This window comes from Panicum virgatum, chromosome 9N (genome assembly GCF_016808335.1).
Source record: "Panicum virgatum strain AP13 chromosome 9N, P.virgatum_v5, whole genome shotgun sequence".
In the NCBI taxonomy this organism is placed as follows: Eukaryota; Viridiplantae; Streptophyta; class Magnoliopsida; order Poales; family Poaceae; genus Panicum; species Panicum virgatum.
The window spans coordinates 69,589,341-69,608,153 of NC_053153.1; the positions used below are offsets into that span (position 1 = coordinate 69,589,341).

Genomic DNA, 18,813 nt, shown 5'->3' on the forward strand with positions numbered 1-18,813 from the left:
CAATACGATATATACGAAAAAGCCAGAGTAATACGTACCCTGCGGTGGATCCAAAGTGTTGAAAGATGTATGGGAATAGCATATCTCTAATATTAAAAATTATAGTAGTGTTTCTTCAAATTTTAAAAGTTATAATGATGTGCTTCCAAATAACTTTTTTTTTTAGAATCTGATCGGCGGCTAGCAGTAGAAGAGGGTTTGTTCGCTCGCGTCGAGACAGATTCAAATGTCAATCCGCACCAGGCCAGCGCGGGTGGTGGCGAGCGACGACGATGATTGCCTAGTAATAATCAAAGAAAGATCCCTAAAAAAAATAATCAAAGAAAGAAAGGAGGCAATCCGCAATCAAGCGCCACCGCGGACCAGTGGGGTAATGTGGTAAGCATACGCCACTGTAGCCGTCGTCACCCACCACCGCCAACTACTCCGCTCGAATTGACCTATGGCAAATGGCAACTTGCAAAGCTAGGCCTGCAATACTTTGATCATAAAGAAAAAAAAACTTTGATCGAGAAGAAACCGATCAACAGGATGTTTCTCATTATTTTTGCATCATAAATGTCTGAGTTTTTCCTGATGGAAGCTACATGAGCCTGCACCGTCAGCCGGCTCAAAAAATCCCTAGACCAGTTTGACCTTAATTAAAGCACCAAAAATTAAATCCGCCGAAAACAGTGTGATATTTCCATTTTGTAATGTTTTTTTTGAAACTCCATTTTTGTAATGTTGGAACCATGCATCTCACCCGCCCCACCCATGCCGATCGAGCATTACTGTAGCAATTTAGCATTCAATTATGACCTAATTAGGTTCATTAGATTCGTCTCGCGATTTACATGCAAACTGTGTAATGTGTTTTTTATTTTGTCTAGATTTAAATCTCCATGCAAATGCCGATTTTTTTAAAAAAATTTGAACTTTGCAACTAAACAAGAGTCAGATCACGGCCACCAGATAGGTAGGATCGGGCGAGCCCACATGGAGGGAACATGGCGTGCGGTGCCGTGCCGTGCCGCCCCGCCCGGCCGCCCGTCAGATCAGCCCCAAAACACTCGCATGTTGGGCTCGTGCTTAACACCAACGACGGATCCCGCATCCGCATGCTGTTAGCTCATGCTAGCTAGTCTGGGGATACACGGTACGCGGGCGTGACGGGTGCACGTTGGCATGGGCAACGGCGACGGCCAATGAATAAGTCCGGCCGGATGGGTACATGCAGCCGGCTATTGCCCACAGTGTCGTGCGAGCGCACAGCAGCGGTCGACCATGGAAGAGCTAGAGCTGGGGGCCCAGCTGGTGGTGCGGTGCCGCGCGTTAGGAGGGGCACGAGCACTCGCCGTGATCCGGCGTGATCTGATCTGATCATCCCAGCTAACGGTTGATCCATCCATCTGGCCATAAAAGGGTTTCTTTTTTTTTTGAACAAAGCCATAAAGGGTTTCAGCAAGCAAGCGATCGAGCTAGCAGCTGGCCGGCGTTGTTTTTTAACGAGCCAACGGCACAGGAGCGGGGCGTCGGTGCTCCCCCTCTCCTCCTAATCTTGCTTCCAAGCAACAGCTAGCTAGCTAGCAAATGCGTCCCGCCTGGGCGCCGGCCGGTTCTCCGCTCGCCGCCTCTCTCCCGGCCATGGGGGCGCTTGTGCTTGCTTGCATCTTTTCTAATCCGGGATCACACGCCACCGCTCCACGCGTGGGAATATTCCGGGCCTCCGCCCTCCAATCCTCGCACGGCAAGGCGCACGCGGTATTCTCTTCTTTCACTATACGGAACGGCGGCCAGCAGCCAGCTCCCGTCGCCGCCAGATGGGCGAGCATGCTTCAAGGGATCATCTACTAGCTAGGCCACCGGCCTGCTGGTGCTGGCGGTAGATTTTTTTGTTTTTTTGGCCACCTAGGGTCAGAGGTCAACGGTTTAAACCTTTGTGATCTTTACACGTAACGGGAAAAATCCTCATGCAACATGTCAATTGCGAGGGACTTAAGCTGCTCGTATGAACGTAGAGGACCGGAAGTCAACTTGCTTGTCGTGCCGATTCAGAATACTAGCTGGAGTAGTAGTTAAGATACCATCTTACGCCTTGGTGATTGGTAATTACCGGTAGCGGTTGATGTGAATAGATCAAATCAGTGGTGGTGCGGCGTCGGTAAACTTTTAGCACATGGGATTATGATTGGGGCTAATGGATAAGAATCTCCAGTAGCAAGAGCCCGGCGGCAGTGCTCTGACACAGGACAAGAAATTAATAAGCACCTGATTGGGGCCTGATCCCAGGCAGCATCACCTGCTGAGTCTCGGCACAAAATTAATCACAGGAGGACTAGGACCATAGTTTAAAGGAAAAAGGACACTGTAGCATACAGTGGTATAAAAATTCTTTCTTTTTCATATTGTTAATCTCGATCAATTACAAATTTGAGGATAACTACAAGATTGGTGAAGTAACATAGTACAGCTACAGTATAAAAGAACGGAAAAGTGAAGCAAAGATCCATCCCTCCTCTCCTACCATCACTCTCCACTAACAAAAGAATGAATTCAATAGAACAAAAGAATCTGAAGCTGCTTTCGGTGCCGCTTTGGCCTCGCTCAGTCTCAAGCTAAGGCTTCTTTGCTGGAGCTTAAGCTCCCAAGCCTAAAATCAACAAAGGCGAAGCTACCCTCCTTTTTGCGGCTTCTGTGGCCGTCTCTATGAGTGAGTCAAACTATGAAAAAGGTAGGCTGCACTTCAAGCCTAATACACTGAATTTTGGATTCGCAGCTTCTGTAGTAGGAGGCAACGACTTCTTCAAAGCAGAACCCAGAAGCTGGAGCCGGAGCTTGGTCGACCAAGCAGCACCTTCATTTTCTCAACCACAATTGCAAAAATTGTGAGCTATTAGTAGACACTGCAGATCTCAGTTCATGGATCATCTTCTTCTTCTTCCATCATGAACATGTACAATTTGCCAAAGAAATACCCTTTCCTTTGGTTAAATTCACAAGGAGAGAGAATCCTGGCTTAAAGAATAACCGGTGGTGAGTAGATATTACAACAAATCGGTCAATGCTTCTTGTACCTTATATATGTATCCTTTTTTTCTAATATCTTCCTTAAACCTCCTGTAAAGGGACTGACTGACTTACTGACTTTATACAAAGGCTGCAACGGCCTCTGAGGAGGCCATCAGCCAGGATCATCGAATTATTAGGTGAGCAAGCGAGCCTCAGCCAGCGGGGGCGTCTTAGGCTGGAGCTTAGCTTGCTGCTGGGACCAGTAGGCCTGGGCCGCCAGGACCCGGTCGAGCAGCTCCTGCGGCACCGGCTCGCCACGCCGCTGCTGCGGCGAGATGCTCGCTGTGTGCACTAGCGTCTTCCACTTGTCCTGTTCACATCACAATTTCGACACGGTTAGTTCATTGCCTGTTCAAACTCAAAGTCATCGTCAAATTTTGAACAGAGAATGTAGTCAGTTGAACTTTCGAAAAAAAAATGTACTAGTCAATTGCCAACAGGAGCAACAAATGCAATGCAAAGCACCCAAGAAGCTTCCAGTCTAAAGTCCGGATAGGGTTAGTTGACGTGAAAGAATGGGTCTCCTTCGTGAAAGAACCGTTCTGATACTACAACCCACATGACCCATCCAAACAACAAAGCTGGTGCGTGGGGACAGCACTAACTGAATCACAAGGACAAGAGGCTTCTAAGAAAAAGAGTCTGGCTGAAACCCTCTAAGAACACAAAAACAGCACGGTCCTGTCGGGTGAGGAACCTAAAACCCACAAGCACCAAACTACTGGTTGAATCAGACAAGTAACCTAACCCACTAGAGATTTTGCATAAACCTTAAGTATGCAATTCCGTGCGAAGCCTCCTTTTCGCAGCAATTAAAATGTTTAGCAAAAAACAGGAAACCATGAGGATCAATCAATAAATTAGGAAAGGGCAATAAGGAAATCAATGAACAGATTTTGACAAGTATTGCAATGCATACATATTTACTTAAGTCTTCAGTTGAAGTCAAAGTCAAGCATTTGGCAGTTATTACCTTAAGATCAACATATGTCCGGTGCTTTGCATTGTCAAAAGCACGGAGTTTAACATCTCGCCACCTGCAACGTATCCATAACTATGCTGTAAGATTACAGAACCCAGGAAAGTATAAATGTCACGTCAAATGAGGGGAATAGGCAATTATACCTTCCAGTTCCAAGCTTTTCGACTGCAAGCACAAGTGCTTCTACTTCAGCAACAGAGAACGGACGCCTGATTCGGCGTTGCCCCTGCTCTGGTGACCTCTTTGACCTATTCACTGGAACTACAGCCCCTGCATTGGGATCTGCAGGGGGAACTGGAACTAAAGCTCGCGAGTTTGTGGACACTTTATCAGGCGATGAAACACCCCCAGGGGAGTGTACAGAATCATGATCACTGCCCTGATAGTTCATTGCTAAGGGGGTTAATGCAAGCTCCTGGGAGACATCTACCTCACCATGCTTGGAAGAGGAGTCAGCAGGCGCAATCCTGTATCAGAAGTTCACAAGTCTGGTTAGGGTGAACTGTGAAGGCATACCAGTGAATTGTTTAGAAGCAAAGCATTGCTTTGTTACCTTGCAAGGGGTTCAGTAGTATCAATGGTTTCCAGGAAACTGATATCTTCAGGAGCTTGGACTTGCGATGGGTTGTGTGTACAGTTTGGTTCAAGTGAAAAACCAAGGTTGTCCAGCATGTCATTCTGACCAATCCCAGCTTGCATTAAAGTTTTACTATCGTCTCTGACTTTCTTTCCATGGTGAAGAACACCCACGCGCAGACCACCTCCAAGAATGGCAGTCACCGCCTCAAGAACAGTTTTCTGCATTGGGAATATTTATTAAACTACAGGAAAATCCCTTGAGCAGAAAAAACCTGCAACCTTTTTACACATTATACTAAAATGTCCTGCACATACCTTTAGTGAGCCAACCGTTGCACTTTCTGGTATTTCAACAAGAAGTTCAGGCACCTTGAAAGACTTAATTCTAAGTTTGACTGCAAGAATAAAGGATATCTTAGGACCAAAACTAGACATTAGGAGATTAAATGAATTTGCTGGGGAGTAAAATTTTACCATGGCAATCGTTTGATGCACAAGATTTCTGGAATGGCATTGAATTGGTGCCCTTGTTTGCTGCAGAAATATTATTACCCTCAGATAAGTAACAAAAGGAAGTAGCATGAAGAGGAAATTCCCGTGTGGAAGTAAAACAAACCTTCCAAAGAAGCAGCATGGGAGTCTCTTCCAGTAACCTTTGAGTTTCCCTTTCCATTTGCCCTACCAAATTCAGATGCTAGAACTGCATGACGATCAAAGAGCTTCCTCCGCTTAAATGTACTCCTTTGTGTCCTCTGTCGTGTATAATGCATTTTCTTGTTGCGGAAAGAAGGCTTCCGCTCAACATCTGATGGGATTAATGAATTCAAGTGAGATATGCAGCTGGTTTGAATAGGAATTCCATCAATGTTGTGCTGCTGAAAATAAAAGGAAGGCCAAGATTTTCTGTGCTTACCACTATAGGAAAGATCTGATTTGTGCATCCTAGCTGGAGCAACTTTCCTGTACTTAGAAGTGAGCAGCTTCCTTACCCTACTATTATCAGCTGTACAATTGGGCCTGAAATCCCTGTTAGTGGTGGTGCTCGGATGAGTGCACCCAGAGGACTTATCGTCGTCATCATCTCTATCTACAGCATACCCCGCCACACCCTTTGGCCCCCTTGGTAAGGAGATTGAGCGGCGAATTTTATCACCATACAATGGCATCTCACCGGTGCTGTCAGAGCTCACCAAAGGAGGAGGCTTCACGTCCACATCCATTGGATCGAGCAAATTATACATGTCAGGTGCATTCTTAAGAAATCCTACTGTGGCCACCTGCATCAGGCTCGCTGCTGCATCTCCTGTGAAGGCTCCTGATTCCACGGATTCAGGAGACCACCTATCGGCAATCGCCCCGAAATTGCAACCCAATTCAGCCTTTGTGCAGCTGATCATAGAGGATTCCTTGCCCAGGGCTTCAGACTTCGCCTTTGGATCCTCATTCCGAACATGATTCACCGACCGCGAAAAGACAGTGTGGGGAACAATTGCGCTCTCATTGCAGCTATCCTGATCCGTCACCTCGTGCTTGAAATGCTTCATCGCCTCATCACACTGCTCCTGCTTCACGCGGACATCCTTCGCGCACGCAGCCAAGGCCGGGGCACCCGCGCTCATGTTCCCGAGCGATCCCTCGCCTTCATCAAGCAGCTTCCCGGCTACCGTCGCGAGAAGGTCGAATGCGCACATCATCTGGCCCGAGCTCTGGGCCTCCTTCTTCCGGACCGATCTCTTGCCCTGCACATTTCACCGAACAAGAAACGTCATCGTTGTCAGACTCGCCGACCAAGGGCAGCGAAGCGAGGTCCGAATCGATGCGCTGAAAGCCGCATACCCTCGCGGACTTGGGAACGCGCGGCATCTCCGCGACTTGGCCTCCACCGCACGACTCCATCTCTGACGACGACCTCTTCTGGAACACCATTTCTTGAGCCTCGCTTGGGTTGCTTGTAATTTACAAGAGGGGTTGCTTAGTTAACAACCGGTGGTTGCGCTGTTCATGGCTTGTCCCCTAACACAAATCTGCACAGCAAATATTCAAGAACCCAATAGCAATCAGCAAAAGGAAAACTGGTACTAGTCAGCCGAATAAAAAATGAAAGGAAATCATTCATTGGGATCTCCGCAAGAACATGGGATAAATCTCCGATAAACCCTCGACTAGTTAAACAGGGAACGATCATGGTTTACAGTGTAATTAATTAGCAAAATTTAGAATCCCAAAACCCCAAGGCGAGAGATCCAGACGAGGAACGGCCAAAATGACATGAATTTTATACTGGCTGCGCTCCAAAAGCGAATCAAAACCAGCATAACCGAAAGAGCAAAGGAAATGGAGAGAATTCATACTTGCACTCGTGATCCGAATTAAGACATCAGAAGACAGATGAGAAATGTTTTTCCTTACGAAATGGTTTCGCCGCCGAATTTAATGCACCCAAGCAAATAAATTCGCCAGGTAAACCAGCACGCCAAGCGATCAAAAAGAAAGGGAGAGAGAGGAAGAAAACTTTTTTAAAACCTCGTGCATCGGAATCCGTGAGGATTAAGCAAAGCAACTGCCAAAAGCAAAGCGGGCGCGTCGGTTAAAAAAAAAGGGAAGCGAACTGAAAAACCCGCAGGCGCACAAGAACGTCCAAGAAATCGCAAATCAGGCGACGCCAGATTCGATCTCGGCACCCGATGTGCTGCAATTGGAGGCGGAATTTGCCAAAAACCGGCGAATTGAAACCGCAACCCAGAAATGTAGCAGAATCTCAGGAGAAACGCAAATTCACCTCCTGCTCGGAGCCCAGCGCCGCGGATCGGACCGACGCAAGCAGAATTCGGACAGGGTTGGACCAAAACAGCACGGAGGCAAAACCCCAACGCAGCAGCATCCCACAGGGGGTCGCCAAAACGCGAAACCCAGCCCCGGAACCGCATAATTTGGCTGAATTCTCCGGAATTAGCACGCCGGGCTCACCTCGCAGGCGCCGACGCGCTCCCGCCTCCGATCGCCCTCGGATCACCGCCTCGCCGGGCTCCTCCGCGGCCGGAACCGCCGAGATCCCTCGCCCCCGCGGAATTATTCCCCCTCCCCCCTGGCCTCTGGGCTCTCCCTCCTCCTCGCCTTGCTTCGCCTCTCCTCTTTTATTTTTATTTCCCTTTCCCCCCGTCTCCTCCCTCCCTCCCTCCCCTTGCTCTCCTCTCCGCCCTCCGCCTGGTTTTTTCTTCTGGTGGTGGAGGTGCGTGGTGCGGTGGTGTGGGTTGGCCAAAACCCCTCAAAACCAACCCCCTTCTTAAACCCCCCCAACCCCCCCTCGCTTACGCCCACGCCATCGTCGCACCGGGGAGAGCCGGGGCGCCACCGGCTGCTCCCGGTTAAACCCCACGCGGCCCGACCCAACGACCGGTTCCGCCCTTCGCTGGCGCCCACGCGATCCGACGGCACCGGGCGCCTGTCCGGGTTTCTTACAGCGGGAGAGGCGTCCCCCGCGCCCCCGCCACGTGCCGCGGATCAGGGCCGTAGGTGCAGGGAACGGACGCACCCGCCACGCCGTCGGATCCCGCGGGGGCCCTCAAGTCCCTCGTGACCACGAACGCGAGGAGTGATCCCTGTTAACCGGTGGGGTTTAGGGAGGAGATTAGCGGTGGCGTTTTTAGGAAAGAAACGTGGGGGGTTAGTAATTATGAACTGCATGCGGGCCCACTCCACAGTCTCTCTCACCTTCTCTTTCACGGAATTAATTCGGGACTCTCCGTTTTTTAATTTCAATTCTCTTTTTTCCGTTTTTTGCATGGGGGTTTTTGCTGTTTTTCGGACGGGACGGAATGAGAGGCTGTGTGGTGTTGGTGGAGGAGAATGTCCAGGGACGATGCCCAAAAAGGTGCTAAGATTACGGAGCCGCTTCAACGCAGCAGGACCAGATAATTTTTAGATAAGAAATTTGTGGTCTTTGTGTTTCTAAAATATAGAAAGACACCTTGTTGGAAAATATATATAGTAGGTTCAGCTCACATGCATCACTCGGCCGTTGCTCGAACGGCAAGTGTGGGAGAAAAATAAATGGAGCATAGAATTTCTAGGGTTTAAGCAAAGATCTATTCTTTAGGTTCCGAAATTTACCGTGATTAATTATGGTGGAAATTGCACGAGGGCAAAACGCATATGAGTTTTCTATACTGGCCAAAGTTTTTTTTTCCGAAAATTATCAAATACTATGCTGTTGGAATCTACAAGGATTGGGATGTGCTAGATGAAGTTGCTAGTCGCTAACATGAAAATATGTTTTCTTTATTTTTCCATTAAGGTATCAATAGTATAAATATCGACTCAGTTCTAGTGTAGCTCAAAAGTTCTATTAACTTACTACTATTTTTATATCAACCCACTACTTCTGTAGCTACCTGAAATCTGTTAGTTCGTTAGGAAATAATCATGAAGGTGCTGCTTTTTTAGAATGAACGGAACCACTACTGCAAGCTTTGCCCTACTATCTTTGCAAGAAGAGACCACAGGACTGGGTTTCCACTATTAGCATCTTGAGACAACAGTGTTGGAAATATTTCAGTTAAGATATTGTGATCTTCACTATTAAGGAAGCGTTTAAACCATCTAAACGCGATTAAGGAAACCTAATGATAAAACCCTAATGGGCTGTGATCAGCAGGCCCATTAGGCCCGTTTCCAGAGGCTGGCCCCCAGCCCCACAGTGCCTATAAATATAAGGTCGTGGTTAGCACCTTAATCAACCCATTCACGTCATTCTAAAACCCTAGCCACCGCTAGTCTGATCGCTAAAGGCACTGGAGGGGTTTGGAAGGCCAAGCACTCCCGTTTGGCGCCTGAAGGATGCCGATTCGCTGCTGCATCCCCTACACCGACAAGAACGCCTACTTCCTCTACGGATCAGGCGTAAATGGCTGCTGCAACTGCTAACGCTGGTATAATGTTTACCAATTTATTCCGCATTAGATTGATTTGTCATGAACTAGGTTATGTTAAGATCTTGGGTTATTAGCCTCTAATGTTTAAGCCTGGCTAATTCTAACAATCGGTATCATGAGCCATCTTAACCTAGTCATGCACGGTCAATTTTGAGCCATGTTTATGCCTCTGATTTTCGTCGGTTTAAGATGCAATTAGATCCTGCATAATGGCTTTTATGTGTTATTCATGCGTGATTAGATCTAAATCATGGTTAATTAAGTTTCTGATCACGAGATTAGATCTAATCTAATTCGGTTTAGGTCAAATTTAAAATTAATCTTGATCTGTTAATGCTAAGTGTCTCGGATTAGATGCAATCATGCCTGAGTAATGAATCAGTTTAAGTTAATGTCATGATTAAAACAAGTAATTAAGGTTAGGGTTTAAGTTTGCTGACTGTTTTCCCCAATTTATGCCTCTGTTAAGTTAATTTCCGCGAAATTAGATCCAAACTCATGAGATTGAATGCATCAGTAAGCATTAAGAAGGAGGGGAAAAACAATCTTCAGATCACATAAGAAATCTCCAAATCCCGTGATGAACCCTAACCCTAAGATTGAATCTTACCTTGTGACCATAAGTTGGTTCACTGAGAATAAGCGAGCACCGGCCGGCGCTCATGGCGCGGGGCCCGCACAGAACCGCGAACCAAGGCGGCGGCCGGCGCTTGCGGCCGGGGTGGGCACGCTGCCGTGGCCCGCACACGCGCTCCTAGCGGGTGCGCAGAGCGGTCACCAGGCGGCGCCCGAGCCCGCGCACAGGCAACGCGGGGCCTGCTGGCGCGCAGCTCCCGAGCGTGACCCAAGGCGGCGGCACAGGCGCTTGAGGCGCACGACGCAGGCGCTCCCGCGGGGCCCGCGCATGAGGCACGCGGCCGGCGACTGCGCGTGAGACGGCCGGACGGGGTCGCGGGGACGAGTCCGCCCCACCAGCACTGGGCGCGCGGCACCCTGGCACGCGCTCCGGCGCATGAGAGCCAGGCGGCGGCCGGCTCGAGCGCGTGAGGGGCAGAGCTGCAGCATGTGGCAGCAGGCGCCACCACCAAATGAGGCTGCGACGACCCGGGCTAGAGCAGCTGCGTTCACGAGCATGAGTAGCGCCGGCTGCCGGGCAGAGCAGCGCTCGGCGCTGGATCTAGAGGATTGCGGTGGCTGCTCTGTTGGAGTGAGGCGAAAGCGAGTGAGGCTGGTTTAGGTTTTCAGACCTAGCTCATCGTTTTATACGGCAAAACATCAGTTCTGTACCGTCCGATTTGATCAACGGTCTAGATCCACCCGCATTAGGGTTGCTGGTGGGCAGGCCGCTGATGGGCCAAGCAGCTTAATGGGCCGCGCACAAGGGGATATTTTTGGGCTGTTTTTCATGAGTTTTAGCCCATTTAATGTTAAAGCCTTATTCTATTACTGTTTCTTATGATATTAGCTCAATTTAATTGTTGTTATGTTTAAAGGCTTTAATTATTTCTGTTGCACTTATTATTACCAGCATTATGTTTATTTAATTTTTTTCATGAGTTATTTAAATGCTTTTAATCATATTTTAATTGCATTTATTCACTGAAAATTATGTTCATCCACCATAAGCAATTAAGATGCACTCTATTTAAATGGAACCATCGGAAAGTTTATTTAGAGCACTTGTAATTAATTCTGACCATCGTTGATTTAATTACGAGTTTTAATGATAAATTTCGTTTGTTTTCCCCATCGGTGATGCAAATTGAAAATTATGTATGATTTTAATCAGACCATCGTAGGGTTAATTTCATACTTTTTATGCGCATCTTAATTGTGAGTTTAATTAAGTTATTATTCTCATGATTTTCAGTGAACACTGTGACGGGCTACCTGAAATCCATTGAGCCCCTGAATGGCACCAACTATCCAAGCTGGTATAAAGATGTTCAGGTGGCCATTGCTGTGTGCGAGTATGATCTCGCCTTACGTCAAAACAAGCCAGCAGAGCCCGCTGATCCCAATGGTGATCGTACTGCCATTGAGAAGTGGGAGAGATCAGACAGGATGGCCAACATGATCATTAAGAACACGATCACACCGGCCATCTGTGGTGCTATTCCTGATAAGGACCAGGATGGTAATGAGCTGAGCGCCAAGGCATACCTTGCCAAGGTGGAGGAGAACTTTAAGAGTTCTTCCAAGACTTATGCTAGCACCCTGATCATGAAGATGCTGACTTCACAGTATGATGGGCAAAGTGGAATCAGGGAGCACATTATGAGCATGTGTGACATGGCAAATAAGCTGAAGACACTGGATATGGCTATCTCTGATGGTTTTCTGGTGCACTTCATCATGACTTCTCTGCCAGCACAGTACAATCCCTTCAAAATAAGCTACAACACTCAGAAGGCGACTTGGAGCATGGCTGAGCTCATTAGCTACTGTGTTGAGGAAGAAGAAAGGCAGAAAGCTGAAAGGATGAAGGATGCTGTCAACATGGTCAGCGAGCGCTTTGGGCGTGTTAGCATGAGCAACACTCCTAAGCATCAGGCTGAGTCTGGCAGCAGCAGGCAGCATAAGAGAAAGTTTAAGGGCCATAAGAGCAAGGCCGTGTCACATAAGAAGACCTCTAATGAGAGGCTGTGCAAGTTCTGCAAGTCACCTAAACATGAGCAGAAGGATTGCCATGGATTTAAGGAGTGGCTTAAGAACAAAGGTACAATTACTGATTATGTATCTTTTATTGATGAATCATTCTTAGTGAATTTTTCTCCCAATACTTGGTGGATTGACTCAGGTGCCACTGTGCACATTTCCAATTCACTGCAGGTATTCAGTTCGATCCGAACTATAAGAGAGGGGGAGCGAAGTCTAAGAGTGGCTGATGGCAATGAAGTGAAGGTTGAAGGCATTGGGAGCTTCAATTTGGAGTTACCAGGCGGCTTCAACCTTAGTTTGCATGATGTTCTTTATGTTCCCAGTTTGAAGAGAAACCTTATTTCTGTTTCACGTTTAGATAAGTCGGGACATATTTGTGAGTTTGGCAACTCAGTGTGCAACATTAAATTTCATAATTTAAGTGTGGGCCTTGGTCATTTGCAAGGCGATCTTTATTTGCTCTCTCTTGATAAAGTTTATTCTGCAATGAATGTGGATGATGTATCGCATAAGCGTAAGCGTGATGATGAGACTTCTTCGAAATTGTGGCATTGTCGTTTGGGCCACATTTCGAGGGGGAGAATTGAGTGTCTCATAAGAGAAGAGATACTCCATTCATTAGATCTCTCAGACTTACATCAACAATGTGTTGATTGTATTAAGGGGAAATTCGCTAAGACAATTAAGAAAGGAGCTACTCGGAGTTCGGGCCTATTAGAAATAATTCATACTGATATTTGTGGCCCGTTCCCAGTAAAGTCTGTTGATGGTTTTGACTCGTTCATTACCTTCACAGATGACTTCTCTCGTTATGGTTATATTTACCCCATTCGTGATCGATCCGAATCATTAGATAAATTCAAAATATTCAAGGCTGAAGTGGAAAATCAGCATAATGTCACTATTAAATTAATGAGATCAGATCGAGGTGGTGAATATTATGGGAGACATACTCCATTCGGCCAAGTACCTGGACCATTCGCTAAGTATCTTGAAGAGAATGGCATAAAGGCCCAGTACAGTATGCCGGGCGAACCACAGCAAAACGGAGTTGCTGAGCGTCGTAACCGTACACTAATGGACATGGTACGTAGCATGCTTAGTTATTCTACTTTGTCTATGGAACTGTGGATGGAAGCATTAAAAACAGCTGCACACATACTTAATCGTGTTCCTTCCAAATCCGTGCCAAAAACACCTTATGAGTTGTGGTTTGGGAAGAAACCATCGCTTAATTATTTACGTGTGTGGGGCTGTCCAGCCGAAGCTAAGTTATTTAATCCACAGCAAAAGAAATTAGATGATAAGACGGTGAGCTGCTATTTCATCGGATACCCTGATAAGTCTAAGGGATACCGATTCTACTGTCCTGATCGTTTCACTAAGTTCGTTGAGACCAGGCAGGTTGTATTCCTAGAGGATGCAGGGATCAGTGGGAGCTTTCCGAGGAGGGAAATAAATCTTGAAGAAATACGGGCTGAGCTTCTCATCCCGGTGATTCAAGAAACAGTAACACCTCAGTTAGTACCGCTGTTTGTTCCTTCCGTTCAGAGTACACCATCTGTTCAGATTACGTCTCCTGTTCAGAGTACTAGCGCTGCTCCGCTGTTGAAGTAGCTCCTGAGCCTGCGAGCGAACAACAAGTTGAGCAAATGGCACCTAATGCTGAAGTTGAAAACCCTGTCGAGGTGCCTCAGACTGCACCTCAACCAGCACCTCAGCCTGTTGAACCATTAAGAAGATCACAGCGGGCTAGGAAACAGACAGTTTTCCCTGATTGTGAAACATACTTAAGTGAAGACATGTATGATATTGGGAAAGCTGATGATCCTAACTCGTTTAGAGAGGCAGTATCATGTGAGAACTCTGCTAAATGGGTTGAGGCCATGGAAGAAGAGCTTAAGTCCATGAGTTCCAATGATGTTTGGGATCTGGTAGATATTCCTAATGGAGTCAAACCAGTAGACTGTAAATGGGTCTACAAGACTAAACGTGATTCTAAAGGGAATGTCGAACGATTCAAAGCAAGGCTTGTAGCCAAAGGTTTTACACAAAAGGAAGGGGTTGATTATAATGAAACTTTCTCCCCTGTGTCTAAGAAAGATTCATTCAGAATCGTTATGGCGCTAGTGGCTCATTATGACTTAGAGCTACATCAGATGGATGTCAAAATTGCGTTCCTTAATGGTGACTTGGATGAGACTATCTTCATGGCACAACCGGAAGGTTTTGTTGTGAATGGTAAGGAACATTTGGGATGCAGACTTAAGAAATCCATTTACGGGCTTAAGCAAGCGTCAAGACAGTGGAACCTTAAATTCGATCAAGTGATTAAGAAATTCGGATTTAAGGAGAATGATGTGGATAATTGTATCTACACTAAGATAAAGGGTGGTAAATTTATAATTCTAGTGCTTTATGTGGATGATATCCTATTGGCGAGCAGTGATAAGCGTATGCTGCATGAGACAAAGGGATTTCTTTCATCCAATTTTGATATGAAAGATCTTGGTGAAGCCTCTTATGTTCTGGGCATTGAGATACACCGAGATAGGACCAAAGGAGTACTAGGATTGTCTCAAAAGGCATATATTGAGAAAATGCTTAAGAGATTTAATATGGATAAGAGTAAGGCCACACCTGTTCCATTAGCGAAGGGCGATAAGTTTAGTGAAGCCCAATGTCCTAAGAACCAATTGGAATCAGATGAGATGAAGGACATACCTTATGCTTCAGCTGTCGGAAGCCTGATGTATGCACAAGTCTGTACGCGTCCTGACTTGGCATTTGCTACCGGAATGTTTGGAAGATATCAGAAAAATCCCGGAAAGGTCCACTGGGTTGGTGTCAAGAAGGCATTACGTTACTGCCAAGGCACTAAAGACTTCATGCTCACATACAGAAGATCAGATAACCTTGAAGTTGTGGGTTATACTGATGCTGACTTTGCTGGATGTGTGGATAGTAGGAAATATACATCAGGATATATCTACACGTTAGCTGGTGGAGCTATATCATGGAAAAGCTCTAAGCAAAGTTTAGTTGCGCGTCGACGATGCAAGCTGAGTTTGTGGCATGCTATGAAGCAACTGGACAGGCTGTTTGGCTTAAGAATTTTATTCCGGGCCTCAAGGTAATTGACAACATTACGGAACCTATAACGTTATACTGCGATAATCAGTCTGCAGTATTCTTTTCGAGTAACAACAAGTCAAGTGGTGCTTCCAAACACATTGACCTTAAGTATCGTGTTGTGAAAGAAAGATGCCAGGATCGAACCATTAAGATTGAGCACATAAGAACTAATTCTATGTTAGCGGATCCACTCACTAAAGGCTTACCACCGAACGTGTTTAAGCAGCACGTTACTAATATGGGTTTGGTGGATAGTCTTTAGGTCCTGGTTTAGGGCCATTATGACTCCCAACTAACGAATAAGCGTTCTACCGAGGTGTTTCAGTGAGACTGTGGGTAATGGGGTCCCAGTAGTGCATCAAGCTACTGACGACGCATTGGTCCGGTACTTTCTGTTACTACTAAGGGTGAACATTAGTATGATACGAACATTAGCCTTAACCGTTCGATCAAGTGGGAGAATGTTGGAAATATTTCAGTTAAGATATTGTGATCTTCACTATTAAGGAAGCGTTTAAACCATCTAAACGCGATTAAGGAAACCTAATGATAAAACCCTAATGGGCTGTGATCAGCAGGCCCATTAGGCCCGTTTCCAGAGGCTGGCCCCCAGCCCCACAGTGCCTATAAATATAAGGTCGTGGTTAGCACCTTAATCAACCCATTCACGTCATTCTAAAACCCTAGCCACCGCTAGTCTGATCGCTAAAGGCACTGGAGGGGTTTGGAAGGCCAAGCACTCCCGTTTGGCGTCTGAAGGACGCCGATTCGCTGCTGCATCCCCTACACCGACAAGAACGCCTACTTCCTCTACGGATCAGGCGTAAATGGCTGCTGCAACTGCTAACGCTGGTATAATGTTTACCAATTTATTCCGCATTAGATTGATTTGTCATGAACTAGGTTATGTTAAGATCTTGGGTTATTAGCCTCTAATGTTTAAGCCTGGCTAATTCTAACAAACAGGCCGTCCCCAATGAACAAATATTGCATGCCATACCATTTTTAGGAAACAAATGCTTCTCGAGTTCTTTATTGGAAGTTTGAAGCCCAGCCAACAAAAAAAAATACAATCTTGGTCCTCGTGTTATATATTTAGTTTACATCTAGGTACAACTTTTCAATTTTTTTAAGGTTTGCTTCTTTCAATTTTGCAGTTTAAAACAGAAACATTTACATGGGTGAGTGTGATCTTCCGTGAAAAAATAGCGGTGATCGTGGTGTACATTCGTATGTTGTAGCCAACGAAAAAAAGAAAACAACAGATTGATGAGTTATTTAGAATTGTATCGGTCAACACTCATAAATGATCTTTTTATGTAAAATGATATTGTCAGATTTGTCATTAAAGTGCTTTATGCGTCATAAAATTATCGATACAACATTACACACCACAAAAAAAGATTGTTAGATTTCTCATCAAATTATACTACAAGTGCCATCGGTCATCTGCAAAATAGCCCTTCCAAAAAGTTGGATTTTTTTAATTTATGTTAATATTCTTCCATTTTAATTGTGAAAATCAAGTAAAATAATGTTTACATTGAAAATAATAGCTAGTCATTTATCCACATGTTATGCTTGTTTCAACATAGTTAGATCGAGAATGCACAGTTTACTCCGCCTCACTCTAGATTCATCATCCAATATTTAGCAGGCACCATAATATTATGATATTCTAGATATTCTAACATATCTTGAAGGTTAGGAGAGAAGCAAAAAAGGTGTTGTTTGACCATTGAGTTGATACAGTTCTCCTTAATATAAAAACATGCATGGACATGTCCACGAAGAAAAAATCGATCGATGCTAGTAAAGGTATCCCAAGCTGGCCGGTGAATCAATTCCAAGCATCCATAAAATCGGTTATTGACAAAAAAATAGTTGGTATATCACTCGATTTTTTCTTTGCTCGATAAATTGCTCCTAACTTCTAAAATTATGATGTTTTAACATGGATTGACAGAAATTAAAATGAGGATACTTTTTGAACGGAGAATAATAAACACACCCTCACCACTATTTACCGTTTGAAAGGCCTAATTACCACTGTAGTGAACGAAGTTAAATATTTGATCAATCGAAACAAAGCTCCACAGGAGGGCGAACAGAGGACCGGTGCTTTTCTTGCAAATTTCTATTTGTAGCAAGTAGCAAGTCCCCGGCCACGTCGGAAAAAAAAGGAGGCGACGCGTGTCGGCCCTGGACGACCCCATTGGTTCCTTTCTCCCCCTACGCTTATCCGCCTATCCCTCGCCCCTCCGTTGGCCCCGGCGCCCCGCGGTCCGGTGGTCACTTTTGGCCAGAAATTCATCCATTTTCCTGGCCCTCGTTATCTCCCACGGCGAGAAGGGATAATAACAACGAGAAACATTTTTCTGAATTTTTTCGGCGCTCTTCGGTATCGTGATCCTCTCCGACTACGACCACAGACGATGGAGGAAAAAAAAAAGAGCGTCGGATGAGACCGAAAGAAAACGATGCGGGGGGTTTTTTTTGGAGCGATGGGAAAAAGCCCCGACGTGACGTGACGCGCCGTCCGGGCGGTCGCCGGCGTCAGACGCGACGGCGGCGTGGCGGGCGCGCCGGCCACAAACCGGGGACGGCGCTCTGACGGCGTGGTGGCGCGCGGGATAACGACGGGGTTTCCACCGGTGGCGCTTGTGGTGGCGGAGGCCATCCCGGGCGGGTTGGCAAGCCCCGCGAGTGACGCGAAAAGGAAATCTGCTGCGACGCGGGGCCCGCGGGGCAGGAGCCAATGGGCGTTCGTTCGCGTGGAGCCAACAGCCAACCCGGGGGAGGACCGACGGGACTGACGGCGGGGCGAGGCAAACAGAAGGCAACTGCCCCGCGTCCGGGTCCGTGTGCGGCGGGCCTGGGCGCGGGCGGGCGGGCGGCGCGCGGAGCACATCGGGGGAGTGCGTCGCGTCGTGTCGGCCCCGCCCCCCAGCCTGGACGCGCGAGGGTCCGCTGCAGGCGGGCCCGGGGGCACGTGGGCGGACAGGTAGGAAACGGGCCTGAGCGACACGTATCGCGGGAGAAATCTGCTGGAGCGGTAGAAAAATGGCCGGCGAGGCCAATCGGATGGATGCTCGTCGCGGGCAAGATAACCACTCGCAGCTCCCATGGCTGGTGGGCGTGCTCGTCGCTGTAATTAATAAATGTCTCACCGCGGTATAGAAGATTCGAAATCGCACCGCGCGCTTGCTTTAATGCTGCGGGGCCGGGCCGAACCGGGGCCTGTTCGGATGAGGGTAGGACAAGTAACACAAAAATTTTGACCAATGATTAGAATATTAAATAAAGGTAATTTATAAAACTAACTCTACAGTTCTGTACTATTTCGCGAGACGAACCTAATGAGGCCTTTAACCGCATGATTAGAGGATGGTTACTGTAGTATTACTGTAGCCAATCATCGATTAATCACTATCATTAGATTCGTCGTGAAAAATTACACCCATCCGTGAAAAA

General features: G+C 46.7%; 2 protein-coding genes across 2 annotated transcripts; one reads left to right on the forward strand and one right to left on the reverse strand.

Moving 5' to 3' along the window:
• Positions 1–2,360: 2,360 nt before the first annotated feature.
• LOC120688661 (telomere repeat-binding protein 5-like) lies at positions 2,361–7,853 on the reverse strand. The gene is made up of 10 exons (XM_039971058.1): positions 7,580–7,853; positions 6,449–6,636; positions 5,526–6,351; positions 5,229–5,417; positions 5,087–5,146; positions 4,928–5,007; positions 4,587–4,831; positions 4,177–4,500; positions 4,025–4,088; positions 2,361–3,361 (listed from the first exon to the last, which is right to left on the reverse strand). Exons 2-10 carry the CDS (start codon positions 6,536–6,538, stop codon positions 3,185–3,187), a joined length of 2,055 nt encoding a protein of 684 aa, XP_039826992.1. The 5' UTR covers positions 6,539–6,636; positions 7,580–7,853; the 3' UTR covers positions 2,361–3,184.
• Positions 7,854–10,606: 2,753 nt separating this feature from the next.
• LOC120689304 lies at positions 10,607–12,659 on the forward strand. Its single transcript, XM_039971603.1, has 3 exons — positions 10,607–10,733; positions 11,414–12,262; positions 12,376–12,659. Exons 1-3 carry the CDS (start codon positions 10,607–10,609, stop codon positions 12,429–12,431), a joined length of 1,032 nt encoding a protein of 343 aa, XP_039827537.1. The 3' UTR covers positions 12,432–12,659.
• The last annotated feature ends 6,154 nt before the right edge of the window (positions 12,660–18,813 follow it).